The sequence below is a fragment of the Heteronotia binoei genome, chromosome 21 (genome assembly GCF_032191835.1).
Source record: "Heteronotia binoei isolate CCM8104 ecotype False Entrance Well chromosome 21, APGP_CSIRO_Hbin_v1, whole genome shotgun sequence".
Classification (NCBI taxonomy): Eukaryota; Metazoa; Chordata; class Lepidosauria; order Squamata; family Gekkonidae; genus Heteronotia; species Heteronotia binoei.
The window spans coordinates 167,969,603-167,992,358 of NC_083243.1; the positions used below are offsets into that span (position 1 = coordinate 167,969,603).

At 43.0% G+C, this 22,756-nt stretch overlaps 1 protein-coding gene across 5 annotated transcripts in view; it reads left to right on the forward strand.

Moving 5' to 3' along the window:
• The window catches only part of VWCE (von Willebrand factor C and EGF domains), a 36,563-nt gene that overhangs the window by 11,657 nt on the left and 2,150 nt on the right, over positions 1 to 22,756 (forward strand). The window contains exons 5-19 of one of the 5 annotated variants that reach the window (XM_060262628.1): positions 2,318 to 2,434; positions 4,220 to 4,336; positions 4,979 to 5,107; positions 7,076 to 7,542; positions 8,028 to 8,121; positions 9,074 to 9,156; positions 10,517 to 10,604; positions 11,581 to 11,666; positions 12,337 to 12,454; positions 12,875 to 12,960; positions 14,472 to 14,568; positions 15,572 to 15,654; positions 18,436 to 18,526; positions 20,246 to 20,328; positions 20,705 to 20,795. In XM_060262628.1, coding sequence (XP_060118611.1) covers positions 2,318 to 2,434; positions 4,220 to 4,336; positions 4,979 to 5,107; positions 7,076 to 7,542; positions 8,028 to 8,121; positions 9,074 to 9,156; positions 10,517 to 10,604; positions 11,581 to 11,666; positions 12,337 to 12,454; positions 12,875 to 12,960; positions 14,472 to 14,568; positions 15,572 to 15,654; positions 18,436 to 18,526; positions 20,246 to 20,328; positions 20,705 to 20,795 — 1,830 coding nt within the window. Of the gene's footprint in view, positions 1 to 2,317; positions 2,435 to 4,219; positions 4,337 to 4,978; positions 5,108 to 7,075; positions 7,543 to 8,027; positions 8,122 to 9,073; positions 9,157 to 10,516; positions 10,605 to 11,580; positions 11,667 to 12,336; positions 12,455 to 12,874; positions 12,961 to 14,471; positions 14,569 to 15,571; positions 15,655 to 18,435; positions 18,527 to 20,245; positions 20,329 to 20,704; positions 20,811 to 22,756 lie in introns of all 5 variants that reach the window. The other 4 variants (XM_060262627.1, XR_009556634.1, XR_009556633.1 and 1 more) reach the window with 4 other exon arrangements.

Genomic DNA, 22,756 nt, shown 5'->3' on the forward strand with positions numbered 1-22,756 from the left:
AATTTGCACAACCAATCAGAAGACTTGCTGGGCAAAAGCCCCACCTGGCCATGCCCACTTCTTAACAACACTTGGAGGGTACCAGAAAAGGTATCAGCGAGTGCCATGGCACCCATGGACACCACCTCTTCTCCTTAAACCACATGGTGGAATTCACCAGGTCCCTAGTCTAGCTGAGGCCCAAACAGACAGACAAGTTGTTTGAGCCAAATGAGTAATAGGCTTCAAGAGTTTTTTTTGTCTGGCAAATGGTGATCACAGATACAAGTCTGCAAAGAAAAATTACAACCTTGCAAAGGTGTTCCATTCAGTTATACTCAGGTTACATAGAATTGAGCATGCACAAAAGCTGTAGCCTGAACTGAAACTTAAGACTTCGGAGTAAATTTTGACTGCAGCTCCCTACACATTCCAAGGGCTGTTTGCACAAACCAGTTTCCTTGGTGTCTGTTAGTCTCCTGGGGTGCAGTCAGACGTACCATTAGTGGTGACACAGCTCTGTCTTGCTGACGGATTAAATGTGTTCATCCAGACATCCACATCTGGCAATCAAGCGTCATCAAGGGTCATCCCGGCTTGCTGCGGATCAATGCCGCATTAATTAGACAGTGCAGGGGTGCGGTCACACATCACATTAAAAGCGGGTATGTAGCGCTCAAATTTGAACCGTTGAATATTGATTTGATGCAGGGTCATTAAGACAAGTATCCTAGAATGCGACTCATTCTGTTGTTGAGCGATCAGACATCCAATACTATCACGCTCTTTTCTTGAAGCATGCATGATCAGATGGTGATTTCTGGGAGAGGGGGGGTCCATTGAACATGCACCCAACTGTTTGGAGGTGAGAAATCAAACGTTGCTTCAGAGGCGGGGCGGGGGGGGGGGAGGGCGGAAAGTTTCCAGAATTAACATTGCCGATTCAAACCAGGGAACTGCCAGGAATTACTTTCCTAAAAATTGGCAGTGACAATGATATCTGGAAATCCTCCACATTGAAAAAAAAGATTTTTTCCCCCTGTTCTGAATAGTGGGATAATGTTTCCCCCTGCCCTCCGATCCTGTGTTGATTGGAGACGCAGAAGCGTCACCTCAGATTTCCGGATAATCTGGCAATGCACATGATTGCTGGGGCTTTAAAAAAAAAAAAAAGGTGGGATGGGCGGTAACCATTCCAAGGGGCAGTATCATGCATGAGCTGTCCAAACAGGAAAAAGCCGATCTTGTGCCGCTTTTTTGAAAAAGGGCCAGACTTTCTGCACTGTCTAATTAATGCGGCATTGATCCGCAGCAAGCCGGGATGACCCTGGATGACGCTCGATTGCCAGATGTGGATGTCTGGACGAACACATTTAATCCGTCAGCGAGTCGGAGCTGTGTCACCACTAATGGTACGTCTGACTGCACCCCAGAAAGTCCAGCCCTTTTTCAAAAAAGCGGCACAAGATTGGCTTTTTCCTGCTTGAACAGCTCATGCGTGATACTGCCCCTTGGAATGTTTACCCCCCCTCCCACCTTTTTTTTTTTTTAAGCCCCAGCAGTCATGCGCATTGCCAGATCAACCAGGAATCTGAGGTGATGCTTCTGCTTCTCCAATCAACACAGGATCGGAGGGGGGGGGGGGGACGTTATCCCACTATTCAGAACAGGAAAAAAATCTTTTTTTTTTTTTTGATGTGGAGGATTTCCAGATATTATTGTCACTGCCAATTTCTAGGAAAGTAATTCCTGGCATTTCCCTGGTTTGAATCGGCAACGTTAATTCCGGAAACTTTCCTCCCTTCTCCCCCCCCCCCCCGCCTCTGAAGCAACGTTTGATTTCCCACCTCCAAACAGTTGGGCCATGTTCAACGGACCCCCCCTCTCCCAGAAATCACCATCTGATAACGCATGCTCCAAGAAAAGAGCGTGATAGTATTGGATGTCTGATCGCTCAGCAACAGAATGAGTCGCATTCTTGGATGCTCGTCTGAACGGCCCTGTATTGAATCAATATTCAGCGGTTCAAATTTGAGCGCTACACACCCGCTTTTAATGTGACGTGTAACCGCACCCCTGGAGTTATTTACTCGGATGGTCTTAGCAGACTCCCCTAGATAAGCTTATCTCAGCACAAGCTTGTACTGTTTGTACTTCCGCTGTTGCCAGCAGAGGCCCACTTGCAAGTTGCAAAGCAATTAAACATGGCGCTGGCTGTGCTAAGCTGCATATTTATACTTTGATCAATCACCAGGCCCATCTTATTTTTTTGAGATGGTGTGTGTCTATTGCTTCCCTTCTTTAAATTCATTGACAAATGGAACCTTCTTTTCTGCAGACATTGATGAGTGCCTGAGTGCCTCCTGTGAAGGCCTGTGTGTAAATACTGAAGGGGGGTTTGTGTGTGAATGTGGCCCAGGGATGCAGCTTTCTGCTGACCGACACAGCTGTCAGGGTAAGTCTGGCTGGAGCTTCAAGATGGAAATCAAGTTTGATAAAATATTCAGAATGGTGCGTGGAAGAAGCCTTCATAAGTATGGGTGGGGATACAGGGCCATAAGGCTTTCTTAAAAGGTTATACTGTCACCCACCTGATCAAACCCTTGAGGCTGATCTCAAGATGGAGAAGGAAATAAGGATGGTGACTAAAGCAGATAACGTTATGATGCTGGGTGACTTCAACTATCACCATCTTGACTGGGTCTTTGGATGACCAAGGAATAAAAGGATTGCTAAAGAAAACTGGGGATAAGACAGAGAACTTAATGAATTCTTTGTATCTGTGGTCACTGTGGAAAGTATGAGGCATGTACCTGTGTCACAGCCACTATTTTCAGGCAACGGAGTCTGAAGAAATGAGTCAAACTGAGGTGGCAAGAGATGAATTTTAGATGTATTGGTAAAATTAAAAAGCAGTAAGTCTGCAAGCCTTGATGGCGTATATCTGAGGATTCTTAGGGAACTCTACTGTGAGATGCTTGATCCACTAACCCATATATATAACTTGTCACTAAAATCAGCCAGTGTACCAGAAGACCGGAGAGTAGCAAATATTATACTTTTTAAAAAGTGTCCACAGGGGAGTCAGGAAATTACAGGCCAGTTAGCCTAGTGTCTGTCCTTGGCAAACTAGTAGAAATTGTAGTAGAAAATCAAATTATGAGGCATATAGAGAAACAAAGCCTGCTAAGGGAAAATCAGCATGGCTTCTGCAAAGAGAAGCCTTGCCTGACCAACCTTTTGGAGTTCTTTGAGAAAATGAACAAACATGTAGATAAGGGTGAAGGTGCCTCACCAAAAACTCCTGAGTAAGCTTACTAATGGAATAAGAGGATGAGTCCTTTTATGGATTTAAAATAGGTTAAAGGACAGAAAGCATAGAGTGGGAATATATATACAGATCTATGTCCCTGTATAGATCAATAGAGTTGCCTCCTTTGAAATACTGTATGTAGTTCTGGTCATTGTATCTCAAAAGAGACATTGCAGAGCTGGGAAAAGTACAGAAGAAGGCAATCAGGACCTTTAGTGGGTTGGAACACCTTTCCTATGAAGAAAGGCTGAATGGTCTGAGATTTTCAGTTTAGAAAAGAGATGATTATGAGGGACAGAGGTTTATGAGGGATAGAGGTTTATGATTATGAGGAATAGAGGTTTATGAAATCATGCATGGGACTGATAGAGTGGACAGAGAAAACTTTTTCTTCTAGAAACTACAACTCAGGGGCAGACATCCAATAAAGTTGATTCAGGATGGACAAAAGGAAGTATTTCTTTACTTGGGCTAATTTCACATGTGTTGGATAATATACTTTCAATGTGCCTTAGCAATCCTTTGCAACTGGATTTTCCTGTGCAAAACAGGAAAATCTACTTGCTAAAGTGCATTATCAAACATACGTGAAATTAGCCTTGTTCTTTAACCTATAAGTAATTCAAATGTGGAATGCACTGCCAGAGGATGTAATGATGGCCACGGGCATAGGCAGCTTTAAAGGGGATTAAAAGGATAAGTCTATCAGCAGCTGCTGGCCATGGTGACTAAAGAGTAAACCTCTGAATATTGGCACCAAGAGTCAAGGGGAAGGCCTTGGGCTTGCCATCTTTCACAGCAGCTTGAGACAAGATGCTGGACTAGATGGACCACTGGTCTCATCCAGCAAGGCTCTTCTTATGGGTAGTGTTATTTTGTTAATGAGGCAAGTGATAGTGACAGTGCTATCATCCATTTTTCTCCCAGATACTGATGAGTGCCTAGCAACACCCTGTCAACATCGCTGCAAGAACAGCATTGGCAGTTACCGATGTTCCTGTCATCCTGGTTTTTACCTTTATGGAAACCAGCACTCCTGCATGGGTAAGTGACCTTTTTTTGCTGTTGGGATGCATAGCAGGAATAGGCTGCCTTCCCTTAACAGGGATACTAGCCCTCCCGGTGCTTCCAGATGAAACTGAAGTTGTACAGGTTGAAATATCATACAGGCAGTGGTGCCTCTGTGTGCTTTAGAGATAGGTAAATGATCTAGGGAGAAGATAGAATGGCCTTCTTTAGGTCAATTCAGGTTTGCACAGTTTAAAGTGGGAGCAGACCCCAAAAGGCAGTGGCAGCAGCAGTGACCTAGCATGCTCACCTACATATATGATTGCAATGTTATATTCTTAATAACAAACAGGAATTCTGGCTATGAAGTATTCCTTTTTCAAAAGTACTACCAGTTTAATACTTGAAGTAACTTGTCTGTAAAGATTTGTTTTAGCTTGAAAGGATTAAGCAATGGAAATGCTCCAGAGATTTCAGTATATTCACTCCAGATTCCTACAGAATTAGGAATAATAACGAAGTTATAATTGTCCACCTTCTAGTTGCCTTCTTGCTTACCAGCTAATGAAACTGCATAGTTTAAAAGGGCCTCAAGGCTGGTCCAAGTCCAGGTGCGATCGTGTGAAAATGAACTAAGTCCCTGTGAGCCAACCCTAGCACCTTGTGCATCTGGTGCAGATGTGAATGAATGCCGCCGGCCCAGTGAGAAGCGAACCTGCCAGCACTCCTGTCACAACACATTGGGGAGTTTTATGTGCAGCTGTCGCCCAGGCTACCGGCTCAGTGTGGACAGAGTGTCCTGTGAAGGTAAGTATCTTTGTGTGGAGTCTTTGAGTAACAGTTGAAAGGAACTCTACCAGCATCATCCTAAGTAGAATGCCACTCTTGTAAGCCCACTGACCTCTGGATGGCGCTGTATATGACACAGATTCCTAGATACTGAGTAGAACTTCAGAGCTAAGTAGTCTGGGACTTCAAGGAAATAGGGTACTCTAGTTGGCATTTGCTGTTCTTTTTAAAGGAATGCATTCTTCTAAAGGAATCCTAAGTGCTTCTTTTAGGGTGGGAGTGTTCAGCCTCAAGGACTATGTTCACAGTTCCATGAAGTATCATAAAGACATAAGAAAAAAATAGTGTCACTTGCTCCTAGTGATATGACTGGCTCTATCACATAGGTGCTCAGGTTATTTACACAGTCATGTTCTACACGACACTCAACAACCCCAAATAATATATTAGCTGGGCAGAATTTAATGTTTCCAACAACCAAATATTTCCATGTGATATATACTATGGAAATAAATTATCTCTACAACAGAAGGAGGAGGTAAGGGCCCTGCCGGAGGAGGTAAGGGCCCTGCGGGATCTCACCCAATTCCGCAGGGCCTGTAAGACAGTCCTCTTCCGGCTGGCCCACAACTAACGGCCCTGTATACCGACTACTGAATACTGTATACTGTATACTGAATTTGTATCTGAAGCTGAATAGAGTGTAGCTCCACAACCGCTGTCTGTTTTAATGATGTATAGTTGTAACAAATGTTTGATTTTAATTATATATTATGAAATGTTAATTTTAAAGTGTAATTTTATATTTTTATGTTAGTTTTATATATGTTGTAAGCCGCCCTGAGCCACTCGGTGGGAAGGGCGGGATATAAATCCCAGACAAATAAATAAATAAATAAATAAATAAAGTGATATCTAGGAGAAAGACATCTAGATGCCTTGCCCTGTGCAAGTATTAACTGTGGATTTATTATGATGTGATTTATTGTGATGAAGGACATGCACTGTAGCCAGTGGGGAAATGATTAGGTATGTGTGTCAGGCAAATGAGAAAAGAGATGGTCCAAACTAGATCTGTATGCTGGTCTCCCTTGATTTTTTTTTTCATAACAGCTGCATGAATGGGGCTGCTATTTTGATTAGGGAAACAGCTCTTGAGGAAGCGACCCTCTTTCACTTTTTCCTCTGACCTATATGCCTGATCTAATCCCCCTCCCCCTTTCTCACAGCTGCTTATTGGCTGTGTGGGGTTTTAAAAATATGACAGGTACAGATGGGACGGAGGGACGGTGGCTCAGTGTAGAGCATCTGCTTGGTAATCAGAAGGTCCCAGGTTCAATCCCTGGCATCTCCAAAAAAGGGTCCAGGCAAATAGGTGTGAAAAACCTCAGCTTGAGACCCTGGAGAGCCGCTGCCAGACTGAGAAGACAATACTGACTTTGATGGACCAAAGGTCTGATTCAGTATAAGGCAGCTTCATATGTTGATGCTATACCAGGCTTATTTCCTCTGCAGATGATTCCCTGATCATATTAGCTTCTCCCTGCAGTTGCTTTGAAATAAGGCGAGGGGGAGGGACTACATAAGATGTGTTCATAGATCTTCCATGTAGTGATTTGCGTGTTCGCTGGCCCTTATTTAGAAAATAAAGAAATGCAAAATGTAGGGTTAAAATTCTTTGGGGAGTTTTTAACTCGGTTGCCTATTCTCTGTGGTTGACAGTTGTAGGGGAGGATGGTTTCCCACTAGGAATGGAAGGCTGAAGAACTGATTGGTGTAAAAAGAACCAACAACGGTGGCTTTCCTCCCTAGTTGTAGGACCCCCCCCCCCCAATATGAATATGGAGAGAGAGAAACAACTAGGGTTCCTGAGTGTGTTGGAATACATTTTGGTGATCAGTTTATATATTTTAGGTATATATAATCTGGAGACTTCTGCCTTATTTGGCCTTCTCTCCTTTCCTCCCTCACTTCTTTCTCCCACAGGTTTTTCAAAGACCAGCCTGGCCCCATCTCCAATCCTGCAATCTCTCCAGCATCCACCGACTTTGTTACACCTTTCTCCAGAGTCTGTGCCACCTCTTCAGCCTCCCAGGGGTTCTCCTCCTTCCCGAGCTCCTGCTCCTCACAGTGTACCCAGAACTCAGCCCCCTTCCCCTATCCTGTCTACTTCTTCTACATTTCCATCTGCAGTCACTACTACTAGAGCATTCCCTACACCCAGTCCTTCCCTTGACACATCCTCTTTGCTAAGAACAGCCAGGCCTTCTGTGATGACAAGCCATTTACCACCGTCATTGCTGCAGGAGGAGGTTACAGTACCCCCTCCTCCAAGCACCTCTTCTCCAACAGTTTCCCCTGCCACCCTGCCTTCTATCTGCTGGCATGAAGGGGTTCCTCATGAGAATGGCAGCTATTGGATGGAGCCAGGTTGCTTGAACTGCTCTTGTGAGGTACGTGGTCTGCTCTACACTCCTCTATCCTCTACTACTGTGCCTGTGCTGCTGTCCTAATCAGGGATAAGCACAATCCACATTCTTGCGGTTATTTTCAGTTTGTGGCTTGTGGCTGAACCAGAACCAAACCATGAACTGATATTAACCAAGAGGTTGGTTTGCTAACCAAACCTGTTTGTAGCAGTTTGTGGCTCCTGCTTTCTCCCTGCAAAAAGTGGCAGGGAACAGAAAGCAGGCAGTTAATGACTTTGAGCCATTTAAACCCCTGCTTTCTGCTCCCCACCAAAAGCGGTGGGGAATAGAAAACAGGGAGTTGAATGGCCATTTAAATTCCTTCCTACTGCTCTTCACAGACTGCCATGAAGTTAAAATTCATGGAAGACTGTGGCAGCTTTTTAGTTCACAAACTTCAGTTCACAAACCATGAATGGGCCAAAATCCATGCCCTAATCCTAATGGTATCCTGTCTTTTCCTTTTGCAGGGTGGGCAAGTGCTGTGTATAGCAATGACATGCCAGGTTACCTGCTCCCACCCAGTTCCTGCAGTGGAGGGAGAGTGTTGTCCTAGCTGCACAGGTGAGAGATGCAACCTCAATAATTATTTCTTAAATGCATTTCTATCCCAGCTCCCTATTCAGCCCAATGTTGCTGTTTGAATTTACCGTTGAAGCTATAGCTGAACTCCTTGATTGTTTCCCAGGGCCCTTCTGGTTTCTTGAGGGCCAATTCACACATAACTAAGTCCTTGTGGCCACTAGAGTTGTTCCAATCAATGGTGTTCTAGGCATTCTGTGCTTGGAACCTAATTCTCAGGCACATGCTGGTGCCACTTGGATTAGGTCCATTGGGCTAAACCTCTCCCCACAAACTGTTTTCCTGACTTGAAATGGCCTATTTTCCTGACCCTGAAATGTTGGAAATGCTATTTGCACTGTCATAAAGACATTTCTATTTCCCCCAGTGAGGCAAATAGTGCCTAGCCAGTACTGTTTCACTTGCAGAAATGGCACAGCGGGGTTAGAATATATCTCCACTTATCTCGGAGAGCCAGTTTGGTGTAGTGGTTAAGTGTGCAGACTCTTATCTGGGAGAACCGGGTTTGAGTCCCCACTCCTCCACTTGCACCTGCTGGAATGGCCTTGGGTCAGCCATAGCTCTGGCAGAGGTTGTCCTTGAAAGGGCAGCTGCTGGGAGAGCCCTCTCCAGCCCCACCCACCTCACAGGGTGTTTGTTGTGGGGGAGGAAGGTAAAGGAGATTGTGAGCTGCTCTGAGACTCTTCGGAGTGGAGGGCAAGATATAAATCCAATATCTTCTTCTTCTTCTCTTGCTACAATTCAGTTCTCCATTCTCATACACCATGACAATTACATCTAGACATTTCCTATTTCTCAACTATAACCTTTGATGCGTCAGCCAATTTTTTATTGAGTATAAATGGTACACTAGACCCCAAAGCGTTTAGGTGTGTAAGGGGTGTCAAGCAGAAGATTATAGTTTAACACCATCTCTAATTCCTACCTCCAGCAGGCTGTTTGTATGATGGGATCGCCAGAGCCGAGGGAGATGTTTTTGCACTCTCTAATGAGAACTGCACAGTCTGTGTCTGCCTGGTAAGTCTCAGAGTTCAAGGATCGCAGGGTGTTGGTTGCTTTGTGGGGAGAGGAAAAGAAAGCACTTAATGTGCTACCCTCAGTGCCTTTCACAGGAGACACAGTTTCATGTAATGAGTATTGCATGTGCTCTGAATTAGTGGCATGTATGAGCATGCAAAGGAATTTGAGCTCATTACTCCAGGGCAGGAATGGTTGTCTTCATTGTTTGTGTGCAACATTCCACCTGCAATTGATTTTTATCTGGTCTATGTGACTGTTCCCTAAGCATGCAGACAAAATGTCAAACTCATAAGAGGAGGGAGGGTAATACAATGATGAAGGGCAAACCCAGGCCAGCTAGGCCAGCTTCTGACTTTGCGCCTTTGCTGAATCTACTCAGAGAAGACTCTTTTCTGCTCCAGGTCTGGGAGTGACCTCATGGATGTTCAATCCACCAAGCCGTGCATCAGGAAGGGGGTCTCTTTCAAAAGAGGCCATGCCCCATGCCTATTCAGCCTCGGTTGCTAATAAATTTCCCACACAGCTGCTGGAAAGTCTCCAGATGTAAGCCCCAGAAACCAGTCCTGGAAATCTTTGTTCCATAGAATGTTCAGATTCAGGGCTTTTTTTGTATCCGGATCTCCTTTTCATATTAGGCCACACCCCCTGATGTAGCCAATCCTCCAAAAGCTTACAGGACTCTTAGTACAGGGCCTACTGTATGCTCCAGGAGGATTGGCTACATCAGCAGGGTGTGGCCTAATATGCAAAGGAGTTCCTGCTACAAAAAAAGCCCTGTTCAGATCCATTGTAACAAAGGGAGTCTTTGCAAGGGGGTGATTTATGGATGTACCTAAGGCCATCACCAATCAGAGCATTTCAGGAGGGCCGCTTAGATTTCAGTGAGATTGGTGGCGAATGGTCATTGTAACCAGTCCATTGTTTGTTCTTCATTTGAAGACAATGTTTATGTCTTCATAAGATGGTTGGAAATGAAGTCAGATATGACAGGTACAAGGAGCCCTGTGGCGCAGAGTGGTAAGCTGCAGTACTGCAGTCCAAGCTCTGCTCATAACCTGAGTTCAATCCCGGTGAAAGCTGGGTTCAGGTAGCCAGCTCAAGGTTGACTCAGCCTTCCATCCTTCCAAGGTCAGTGAAATGCATACCCAGCTTGCTGGGGTAAAGTGTAGATGACTAGAGAAGGCAATGGCAAACCATCTTATAACAAAAAGTCTTCCAAGGAAATGTTGTGATGTGACATCACCTCATGTGTCAGTAATGACTCGGTGCTTGCATAGGAGACTACCTTTACCTTTATGTCAGGTACGTTGAACTTTGGCAAGTCTTCACTATAATCTTTGTTGCTTGTTGATTCCAGGCAGGCAATGTATCCTGTATCTCTCCTGAATGTATACCCACTCCATGCCGCAGCTCTGTCCAGACAGACTGTTGTCCTTGTCAGCCAGGTAAATCTCTCTGGACCTCCTACACAAAGCTCACTCACCGGCTTTAAGGCTGCTAGGGCACTCTCCTTTCCACAGGAAGAAGCTGGTAGCTGCCACATGAGGATGGCTGCTATTTATTTTAAGCATTTGTAAACTGCTTTCCCACCCAAATAGGATTCTCAAGGTGGAGAATATAAAAACATTAAAATATTTTCAAAGCATTTTAAATGTATATGTGAACTATTTTAAAAATAATAATAAAAGCATAGCAACATACAAATGCAAAACAACCAAGGAGGAGGGCCAATAAGTCAGAGGAGACAAAAGCCAACACAACCTTCCCAAATTTGTTACTTCTTCTGGGTCAGATTGTTTTGTTTACAGTGGTCTTTCCATCCAAATAGCCTTGTTGAGACAAAAAATTTATTCTTGATACCATTTCATACTGCAGATGAGTATTACATTTTTACATAATCCTCTGCTTTTAAAAAAAATCTAACTAGGATGTCAGGAAGAAAACAACGTTTAGAACACTGTGTCCTGTCATACTAGTTTTCCGTGTGCAAGATCTGGGGAGTGTCCAGTTGATCCTCCTACTGTACCTGGAAATGATGTAGTCCAGGAATAGTTGTATCTATTGTTTGTGTAGATCAGGGGTGGCCAACGGTAGCTCTCCAGATGTTTTTGCCTACAACTCCCATCAGCCCCAGCCAGCATGGCCAATGGCTGGGGCTGATGGAAGTTGTAGGCAAAAAAACATCTGGAGAGCTACTTTTGGCCACCCCTGGTGTAGATCGTGCTAAATAGTAGACTCTTATCATAAGAGACTTTGTCACAAGGTATTGAAACAGTTTCCATGAAATTCTGACTGGGAGAACAACATAAATAAGAGCTGTTTTCCAGCAGGTGATCTTCTGGATGGCTGCTCATGGTTTCTGTATTTCCTGTTATAGACCTTCTGCAGCAATACTGACCCTACCATTTTTTTCTTCTGTAGCAGAATGTCATTTCCGTGGACTGACATATGCAGAAGGTGCTGAGTTCAGCCTGGATGGAGATGACTGTACCACCTGTGTGTGTAGGGTGGGTACCAAGTAGTCCCCTGAGCTCCTTCTCTCAGTTTTCGGTGGGCATTCTGACATACACAAGCCATTCAAAGTTGCCATTTCTCCTAGTAGGAAGCAGATATATGAAAAGGAATTAGAAAACATTAAATCCAGCATATGCATGGCTTTGACCTTGCATGCTCTTCTTCAGGGAATCCATAGATTCTGATGATTAGGAGAGTGCATTTGTTTTGCTCTGGTTGAGTGTTGATTCACAGGTAAGCCCATGTAAAATCTCCTTATGTTTATGCTGTTAAAAAGAAGACATAAGATTTCTCTTTGTTTTGCTGGTAGGTTATGTCAGCAGGATATCCTAATTCCTCCTGTGTCCATTTGACGGTGTCTGCTGTCGAGAGCTGAGAAAGAACTTTGTGTATTTATCACTGTAACAAAGTTCATTTAAAATAGGCTAAGTGGCAACCCTAGTTATGTTCTGACACTCAATAGACAGGGTGCCCTTTTGATGACCTGCAAGGCTCCATATAGTGACAGACAGCTGAGGCAGCAAGGACAGTGTTGGAGAAAGGACCACACATCCCTAGTTTAACACAATTCAGTAAGGGAGAGGTTGTTGAGGGCTGTCTTAATCCTGTTTCCAAATCCATGTCATTTTTGTATGTCACATCTGCCCCCACACCCTCTCTCAGCAAGGTGAAGTTGAGTGCTCTTTTACTCCCTGTCCTACTCTGGAGTGTCCCCGAGATGACTGGCTGCTGGTCCCAGGGCAGTGTTGCTACACTTGCCGAAAGGCTGCACCCATGACAGGTAAGATCCCAAACACCAACAAATGTTTCACATATCACTATGACCAGCTGTCTGAAAATACCTGTAAGTATGAGTTGTTAGCAAAGGACAATGCCCATTAGTCTGCTAAATCTATATTTCTAGTATATGTTTATCACATCCTTCCTCCAAAGAACTCATGCTTTTCTCTTCCCGATTTTACTGTCACAACAGTCCTGTGAGGCAGGTTAGGCTGAAAGAGAATGACTTCTCCAAAGTCACTTGGTGAGATTTATGGCTGAGTAGGCATTTGAACCCAGGCCTCCTAGGGTCCTAATCTAAGCTGCTCCAGAATGTTACACGAAGTGCATCCTTTCTCCCCATCCAGATGCACCTTGTTTTCCCCTGCTAAAGTTTAGTGGAGCAAAATCTCCATTTCATTGTCTCTGCCTCCTTGGTCAGGTTGCTTCGTGGATGACAATGGAGTTGAATTTCCAGTTGGACAGATCTGGTCACCGGGTGATCCCTGTGAGTTATGCATCTGCCAGGTGAATGATAACCTGCTCTACTTCACTCTCTTTAAGTATTTCCATCTCCTGTCACATGAACAATGTTAACTTCTGGTTGCTTTTACCATATTTCCCAAGTCGAGGCAAGGAAAATCCTATGGATCCTTTGGGTAACATAGTTCTAACCCCAGTCTCTGTATGCCTTTGTATGTTGAAGGTCCTGTAAAGGAAGTGAAAATTTAGGGCTTGGTTACTTAGAAAGCTTTCAAATCCTGAATTTTAAGTATAAAAAAGCATGTTCCCAGTCTGCAGTCACTGAGTGTCATTAGATCTGCCACCTTATGTAAGCTATCATGTGGATCTTGTTAAATGGTAGGATAGCACTTTAATGCTTTTTTTAAAAAAATAAACTAAACTCCACCCAGTGGTCCTGTTCTTTCTTCTTTGACCTCTTCATCCCACAGAGCCTCAGCCTCTGACCTGCCTGTCTGTCTGCCACAGCTTTCTTGATGCTAAGACAATGATCTGCTTCTATATCAAAGTCAAAAGGGCAAGCATTATAAACCCCCTCTGATTACTATGGGCATAGCTGTAGTGTTTTCAGAGAGGTGGGACAGCTATGGGGTGTGCTATATGCTTAGTAGTCAGACTTTAGAATCTTAATACTAAGACTATAAACAACTTTTATAAGAGTAAACTGTATAAAGATTATGTACACGCAGTGAGTTTTCCAATGACATGTTATGGGTGCAAACTGGTTAAAACTATGGTGTGACCTCATTTGGAATACTGTATTGTGTTCTGGTTGCTGTATGTCAGAAAGGATATTGCAGAGCTGGAAAAAGTACAGAAGAGGGCAACCAAGGTGGTGAAGGGGATGGAGCACCATTCCTACGAGAGTGTGGGACTTTTTCAGTTTAGAAAAAGGATAGCTAAGGGAGGAACATGATACAAGTTTAATAAAACTATCTATGAACTGGAGATAGAGTACTCCCCCCATAATACTTGAACTTGTGGGTACCTCATGAACTTGATGGACAATAGATGCAGGACAGAAAAAAAGAGAAGTATTTGATTACTGAATAATATAAGTTTGGAATTCACTGCCAGTGGAAATATTAAGGCCACTTAACATACATGACTTGAGGAAGGAATTAGCCAGATCCATCAATGGCTACTAGCCATAGTGGTGAAAGAGAACCTCCATATACAGAGGCAATGCTGACTACCAAAGTCAGGAGGCAGCATCAGGCTTTGGCCTCTGTTGCCCTGCTTGTTGGTTCTCCAGAGTAAGTGGCTGACCACTATGTGAAACAGGTTTCTGGAGTAGATAGACTACTGCTCTAATTCAGCAGGGTCTTATGTTCTTAACAGTTCTGGAGTTTTTTGAAAGCTGACATTGAGGGAGGTGATATTTGTTGGTGTAAGAAAGATACGCATTACAAATTCAGCCTGCTTTGGTGGCAAAGTGCCTGTGTGACTGAACAGTCCATTCTCAGTAGTCTAGTTGTTTGTGCTGTGGGTTTCTGTGAAGTTTTTTTCTATTGCAGGCAGATGGTTCAGTGAGCTGCAAGAGGACGGATTGTCTGGAGACATGTCCTCATCCAATACAAATCCCTGGCCAGTGCTGCCCTGACTGCTCAGCAGGTAAACGCCATCTTCACAGAAAACTATTCTCGGAAAAATCAGGTATCTTTTTGCCTGACCGAAATAGAATGCCAAATTTTCTAGCCAGAAAACTCAAATTTGATTTGTTTTTTGATTGTATAAAGCACATTCACAGAACTTTGAATTACGGTTTTAGTCTCTGATTGATGAACTGTGGGGTCTGCAAAATGCTGTTTGTTAGGTACAGAAATTATGATGGATTCTTAATGTGCTTATATAACTCGTACATACAGTAAGATGGCATTAACAAGATGTTATGATGACCAATGGTTTTAAAAAAAGGTTTCTCTCTCGGCTTGGCTTCGCGAACGAAGATTTAAGAAGGGTGCAATAGTCCACGTCTGCTGCAGGCTCGCTGGTGGCTGACAAGACCAATGTGGGACAGGCAGGTCCGGCCACAGTGGCTGCAGGGAAAAAAAGGTTTAAAAGGAGAGTAAACAAATTTAGGTAGGACAGGTCTGTCCATGGCAACTACCCATGTTAGTTTAATGGAACCTCCTACTTTAGAAGCAGCACCCTCTAAACAGTATGGGAGGCTTTTGCCTTCATGTGAACCTCCCAGAAACACCTGACCACCCCATGGACTTTGGTCTGCTCCAGCAAGGCTCTTTTTATATTCTTTACAACCCAAACATGCTTTGAATGTACAAATGCTGTGCTCTGACAGTTGAAAAGATGCATTTAAGCCCTAGTGGTTGTGATGGTCCTGCCCAGCTCCGCTGCAGGATATTCTCATTCCCTACTCAGGCAAATGGCTCTCAAGCAAGTGAGTGAAACACAGTCTGGTTTTTGAAGGCTGGGACAGAAGTCCTTGCTTCGCCCCCAGCCTCTATTAGGTGGAATTTGGCCACCTTCCATTTAACGCTTTGTCATAGTTACTAATCCATTAAACTGCATATAAGGCTTCAATGTTCTGGGCATGTTGCATAGGCACATGATGGGACCAAACTTGGTACATTTTTTTTTCCTTTCCTAACCACAGGTTGTACCTATGCAGGCAAAATTTTTTACAACAATGAGACATTCCCATCTGTCTTGGACCCCTGCCTAAGTTGTATTTGTTTGGTAAGTGTTTGATTCTCCTTTCTCAGCCTATTGGAAATACTTCATTCTAGTTCCAAATCCTAGCACTCAAACAGTAAACAGTATCTTGCTTGGGAATTTCCCAACAATACAAGGGCCTGAATTTTGAAACATAATAGGCTTTCCCACAATCATGAAAACCTACTGGTTGCCAGAAGAGGGCAACCAAGATAGTGAAGGGGACGGAATACCATTCCTATGAGCGTGTGAGACTTTTTCAGCATTGCTTAGCATTCCCAAGGATAGCAATGAAGAAAAGAAAGACAATAGAGTCGCAACAACGTGTGTCCTTCTTGTGTGTGTACATTCATGTACACATCTGTCTGCCCATTTGTCTCATATTTCAAGTAAGTTTAAACTTACAGTCCATTCTGGAATGATTGCAGTCCCCTTAACGGACTAGGTTTATAGTCTGAGAGTTCTCTTAGCTCTGCTACTTAAGAAGGAAGTCACAGAGGTGACCAAAGTTGCTTAGACTAGTTTTCCAGCTGCAGCCATTCCTGGCTTGCCATCATCCAGATGAGAGTAATCCATGTGTACCCTGTGAGGCTGCCTATGAGAAATGTCTGGAAACTTTAATTGGTTCAAAATGTGGCTGCAAAGGATTTGCCACAGATGGCATATGTAGAGGACCTGGGCATGTAGTTGGATAGACAGGTGTTGTTAATGGTAGTCAGGGATGCCTTTTATAAGCTTCAGCTAGTGAGCAGGAAGATTTTGCCACTGTGGCACTTGGTAACATCTAGATTAGAGTACTGCAGTGTAGTCAACATGGGGCTGCCCTTGCAGACTGTCTAGGAGCTATAGTTGGTGCAAGATGCTGTGGCCATAGTGCTGGCTGGAGTGGGCTGTACGGACCATATCACTCCAGGCTTGTTCCATCTACACTGGTTCCCAGTCTGCTTCTGGGCCCAGTTCAAGGTTCTGATATTGACCCTTAAAACTAAAGGATTGTCTGAAGGACTACCCACATTTATTTGTTTACATTTATTCATGAAAATGTTTGTATCCTGCCTTTCCTTGTAGTTCAAGGCGGCACACAATAATAGAATATAAACTTGCCTGACCCTCTCTGGTCATCTTTGGAAGCCCTGCCTCTGGTGGCTATCTTCCTCAGGGAGATATGTCTGTCTTCCTCTATGTTCGTCTTTTTTCAGTGAGTGAAAACTTTTTTTGGGAGGGATTCCCTCGCTAACTCTTATTGGCTGTCTTTTCCCTGTATGTGTTTTATATGTATATAATTGTTGTGTTTATGTTCTATGTAATTGTTTTAAATATATATATATATATATATATATATATATATATATATATATATATATATATATATATATATATATATATATATATATATATATATATTAAAATATACAAATATATAAATATATATATGTATATATGTGCATGTATTTTAAATGTTTTTAATGTTTGAAATGTTCACAACCTGGGGGGACCCCGAGGATGGATATGTTTTAAATAAAATAAATAAGTCATACTGCTGATAGTACTGCATCAGCTGTTTCTGGCCCCAATTGAGAGTGCTGGTCTTTACTCTGGAGCCCTAAACAGTGATTACTAGGGTACCCATGGGACTGTACCTTCCCACATAAACCATCATGTGCTCAGCTGCAAGTGTCCTCAACTGAATGCCCCCCTTAACAGAGATGAGAGACTGATGGGCATGTGGGTGAATGGTTTCTCAGCTGTGGCCTTCAGGCTTCAAACATCCATGCCCTAAGGTTCCCAATTCTAGCTTGGGAAATTCCTGGGCATTTGGGGCAGTGCCTGTGAAGGGGAGAATTTGGGGAGAGATTTCACTTACAGGCTATGGTATAGCATAAAATTTGTCCTTTGAAGCTGCCATTTCCTCCAGGAGTACTGATCCCTGAAGATCAGTTGTAATTCCAGGAGAACTCCAGGTACCATCTCGAAATTGGAAACCCTACCCAAGAGGCCCATAGGTATCCTTAACTTTTGACCTTCAAGTGATGTGTAAGGATATCCCTCCCCCCCCCCCCCGGGCATTTTGTGACTGTTGAAGAGAACCAATCACCTGGTACATAATTGATTGACTCAGCTGTTACTGATCTTCCACTGCTTATAGCTGGCATTTATCATTTTTACTGCTTATATTCCTGTTTTTAATTCTGTTTTATGATGGGTTGTAGTATGGTTGCTGCCGGCTTGCTTTATGTATTTATAGCTTTCTGTATTGTAGTCTGCACTTTTTTTGCTTCACTTTAGGCTTTTTATTTATAAGCTGTCTTGAATACCTTTTAGTAGAACAATGGGGAACATTGTTTTAAATAGATAACATGCTGAGGTGGTGGCAAACTAACGAACCCTACATCTCACACACACACTACTAGAGTTGTCAGGATGCAACCTCCTGTCAACAATCTGTGCTTCCTGCCATTGCTTCTAGGGTGGAAGGAGAAAAAAAATATTAATGACCACAGGCCATATCACTTCTGGGGAAAACTGAAAGTGGGGTCATATTACTCTAAGAATCTAGGAATGATAGAGTTACCAGCAATTCCTAGAGCAACATAACATCAGCTCCAGATTTCCCTTGAAGAGTGCCTCCCATTTCCCCATGGGCACCAGCAGCCCACAAGGAACACACACATGCATGAGGAAAATGAGAATGTGGAAAAGCCTGAACTGGTACAGCTCTCATGCTGGATCTGAGTTTGAAGCTGCAGCCTGCCAACCATTAGTGTAAGATCTCGGTGTCCCCTTTTGTATATGATTATTTTGCAGCTGGGCTCTGTGGCCTGTTCTCCTGTGGACTGTATTGTCACCTGTACATACCCTTTCCACCCTGAAGGGGAGTGCTGTCCCATTTGTTATGGTAAGTATCATAGCCTTAGTGTCTTTTTTTATCTATTTAGATATTAAACTCCATTTTTCTCGCCAATGGGGACCCAAAACAGCATACTTCATTCTTCCTCCTCTATTTTATCCTCACAACTATTGCCTTGTGTGGTAGGTTAAGTTGCGTGTATGTGACTGGTCCAAGGTCACCCAACAAACTTCCATGGCAGAGTAGGGATTTGGACCTGGGTCTCCCAGCTTAATCTCCATACCACACTGACTCTCAGATGATAATCCGTTTTCTAAAATGTGATGGCTAGTAATAGTAATACAGTAGAATATGAGGTAGTCTTGCTGCAGGGGCATCATCTCTTTGCAAGAGAGTGGTGGTGTTCATATTTGGAGAGGCTTTCTCCAGGACTGTAGAAAAGGACTGCACAGGGTACAGCTAATTTTTAAAAGGGTGGGGGGTGTAGAGTATACAGTTATACATCGCTGGGTGTGCTGAGCTTTGTTAAGAGAATTTATGAATTAGGAATGAGGATACGCCTAATGGTATTTGGAGGGGAAACAATATACAAACCATCAGGTGCCTCAGGAAAAGCACTTTCTCACCTCCTTGGAAGGGGGAGTATTATGCATTTATCTTGTCGTGTGTGTGTGTGTGTTAGATTACCGTGTAAGTAATTGTTCTGAATTTTCATACAAAGGCTCTCACAAAGGTATGGAAACCTCAAGATAGTCAATGTACATATAAATGATGACCTTTATTTATTGAGAGTGTCTGCAGATGTTCTCTAATGGTTGTATCCCACCTGTCCTCTAAGCAACATGCATGGTATACATTGCATGTGTTTATCTTTGCAGCAGATGTACGAAGTAGGCTATGCTGAGGTTCTAGAGTCATCCAGTGGGTGTTGTGGCTGGATGGAAATATGAACCTGCAACTCCCAAACGAGATATGACAACAGGGTGATCTGGAAACAGATCCCTTGCCTTTTAAATGGTGTTAATAGCTACTGTTAGAGGAGGGACTAAGTTCCAAACTACAAAACTTTTTCCCTTTGTGCCACCCACTTGTCCAGCCACTGGAGCTGCTATTTGTCCTGTCTGGCATTGAGAGGAATGGGGAGGAGGAATGGTTAAATAACTCTCCACGCATTCAGCTGCTGTTAACATTTATGAAAACATCAGGGAGAACCAACTACAGATCTCCCTTTATCATGCCCAGTTTAGTGTTAAGTCCAACACTGGCTCCCATTGTCATATGCTTTTGTCATTCTGCATGCATTGTCATTCTGCCTGCAGAAGAGTGCTGTGTAACTTGAGAGCTTCCATGCTTTTGCATAGCATAAATAGTCCAATTAGTCTTATTTACTTTCTAGTTTTGACATACTAGTAATCATTATACACACACATTTGCATGCAATCTGTATGCAAAAGTTCTATCTGTTGATAGTTGTCTATGTGTTGCCAGTGTTGCCTTCTTTAGATGAGACTTAAACTTAAAATTCTAACTTGTAGTGGTCATTGGTATGGATCTCCTGTACTCAGATTTATAACTATTGCTTTGCTGCCCCCATTGCCAGCTACATGACACAAGGTGGCCTTACATCTGGCTTAAACTAACTGGTATGAGACAGTTGTGCGCCATTCAGCCCGAGTTTCAGCTTATCATTCTGATCTGTCTGGTCATTTGTCTCTTTAGTGGGACTTCTGTTAAAAGTGGATCTCTTGCACTGTCCTGCTTTTGCAGATTGCAATTACAATGGAAGGAAAGTGGTGAATGGACACACCTTTGTACCAGAAGGTGAACCCTGTATTCATTGCACCTGCCAGGTGAGCCTCCCTCCATGAAGAAGTTCACCATATAGGCATCCTGCAGAGTGGTTGAGACTTGGAGGGTTTGGGGTGGGGGGGCCAGAATGACCAGGATGGTTAGCTATTGGTGTTGCTCAAAAGAGCCACATTCTGACACCCAGTGATGCTCCATCCTGCCCTTAATACTATCTTCTGGATCTTTTATTATTAGCATGCCTAGAATAAGGTTTGTTGGTGCCCCTTAATTTGAGATCTCCCTTGACAACAATGAATGTCCTTGGCCTGCACCACCATCATCTCCTTGAGCAATGGGGTTCCAAGCAAAATATGCATATGGCAATGCTAATTCTTCAGAGGGCTATGCAACTTCATCTGTTTCTTGCTGTTTCCTCAGCTTGGAGAGGTGAGCTGTGAAAAGAGGCCCTGTCCAAGCACTTGTGCAGAGCCCTTTGCACCTCCTATACATTGTTGCCCAGACTGCCAAGGTAACGAGGTGACAGGTAAACCTACTCGTCATGTGTTACTTGGGATTTCCTTGGAATCTCTTTCTGTAAATTCAATACCATGAAATCTCACAGCAAAGAACTCAAGTATTTTGGAAACAGAAAATGCAAGGTTGTGTCCTGTGCATCTCTTCTGCTAACTGCTGTGCTTTCCTCTGAGCCTTTTGCTGATGGGAGGTCTTACTCATGGAAGCTTATGCTTAAATAAACTTGGTTAGCCTTAAAGGTGCCACTTGATTTCTGTTTGACATGGATGCAAAAAAAATCAGCAGAAAACCCCTTGCGCTAGTGGAAAGTGTCGCCATTACTTAAACAGATCTGCAAGTTTAACAGATCTGCAACAACTTAAACAGATCTGCAACAACTTAAACAGATCTGCAAGCTGCAGTCCCAGCTACAAATACAAGTTGATGGGTTGTGAACTGGCAGAGACTGACCAAGAGAGAGATCTTGGGGTCGTGGTAGATAACTCACTGAAAATGTCAAGACAGTGTGCGTTTGCAATAAAAAAGGCCAACGCCATGCTGGGAATTATTAGGAAGGGAATTGAAAACAAATCAGCCAGTATCATAATGCCCCTGTATAAATCGATGGTGCGGTCTCATTTGGAGTACTGTGTGCAATTCTGGTCGCCGCACCTCAAAAAGGATATTGTAGCATTGGAGAAAGTCCAGAGAAGGGCAACTAGAATGATTAAAGGGCTGGAGCACTTTCCCTATGAAGAAAGGTTAAAACGCTTGGGACTCTTTAGCTTGGAGAAACGTCGACTGCGGGGTGACATGATAGAGGTTTACAAGATAATGCATGGGATGGAGAAAGTAGAGAAAGAAGTACTTTTCTCCCTTTCTCACAATACAAGAACTCGTGGGCATTCAATGAAATTGCTGAGCAGACAGGTTAAAACGGATAAAAGGAAGTACTTCTTCACCCAAAGGGTGATTAACATGTGGAATTCACTGCCACAGGAGGTGGTGGCGGCCACAAGTATAGCCACCTTCAAGAAGGGTTTAGATAAAAATATGGAGCACAGGTCCATCAGTGGCTATTAGCCACAGTGTATGTGTGTATATAAAATTTTTTGCCACTGTGTGACACAGAGTGTTGGACTTGATGGGCCGTTGGCCTGATCCAACATGGCTTCTCTTATGTTCTTATGTAAGTTTTTCCAATCCAAGATGTGTATCAATGATTTACATGTAGCAACTTTTTTAAAAAAAAATTACGTTTCCAAAAATAAAAGTTATAAGATGACTTACATATACATAGTGACGTATCAATATCAAGAAAAACATAAAAGACAAGGAATACAATGCTTTAAATACATAGCATTTAAGTATAACGAAGGCTTTACCATAGCTGTAATATATTGATTATATCTGGAATCTCAGAATGTTCATTTAAGTGTTCTAATATCAGGAACCATATTGCTGTAAAGTCAGACTGAACCTCTAAATTGGTTATTGGTGTCATCAGGTCATTAAGCTTAGCCATTATATAAGTATTCCAAATATTTTTATACCAGAGGTTAATAGATAGATTCTGTTATCTTTTCCAAGTTATAGCTATTACACATCTAGCAGCATGAAGAAGTAGCATTATACGTTTTTGAATAGTAGTAATAATTTTTACTTCTGTTCTTAAATTTAAGAGTAAGGGTTCTGGAGATAAGTTTATTTTTTGTCTAGTCATAGTTTGAATTTCTTTTAATACTTTTTTCTAGAAAGGTTTAATTTTTGGACATTCTATCCAACAGTGTATATAACTAATGTTATGGAAACTTTTAAACATTTTTCTGGGCATAGTTGTGACCTGTCTGTCATGGAATCTGTCATTATTTGTTCATGAAGCTGGGGGACAGACACTGAGGCCCTAACGATATATTACCTGTGACTACCCCAGTCCTATTGCTCTGGGAATTCAGTTCTTGGAACTTAATTCCCACA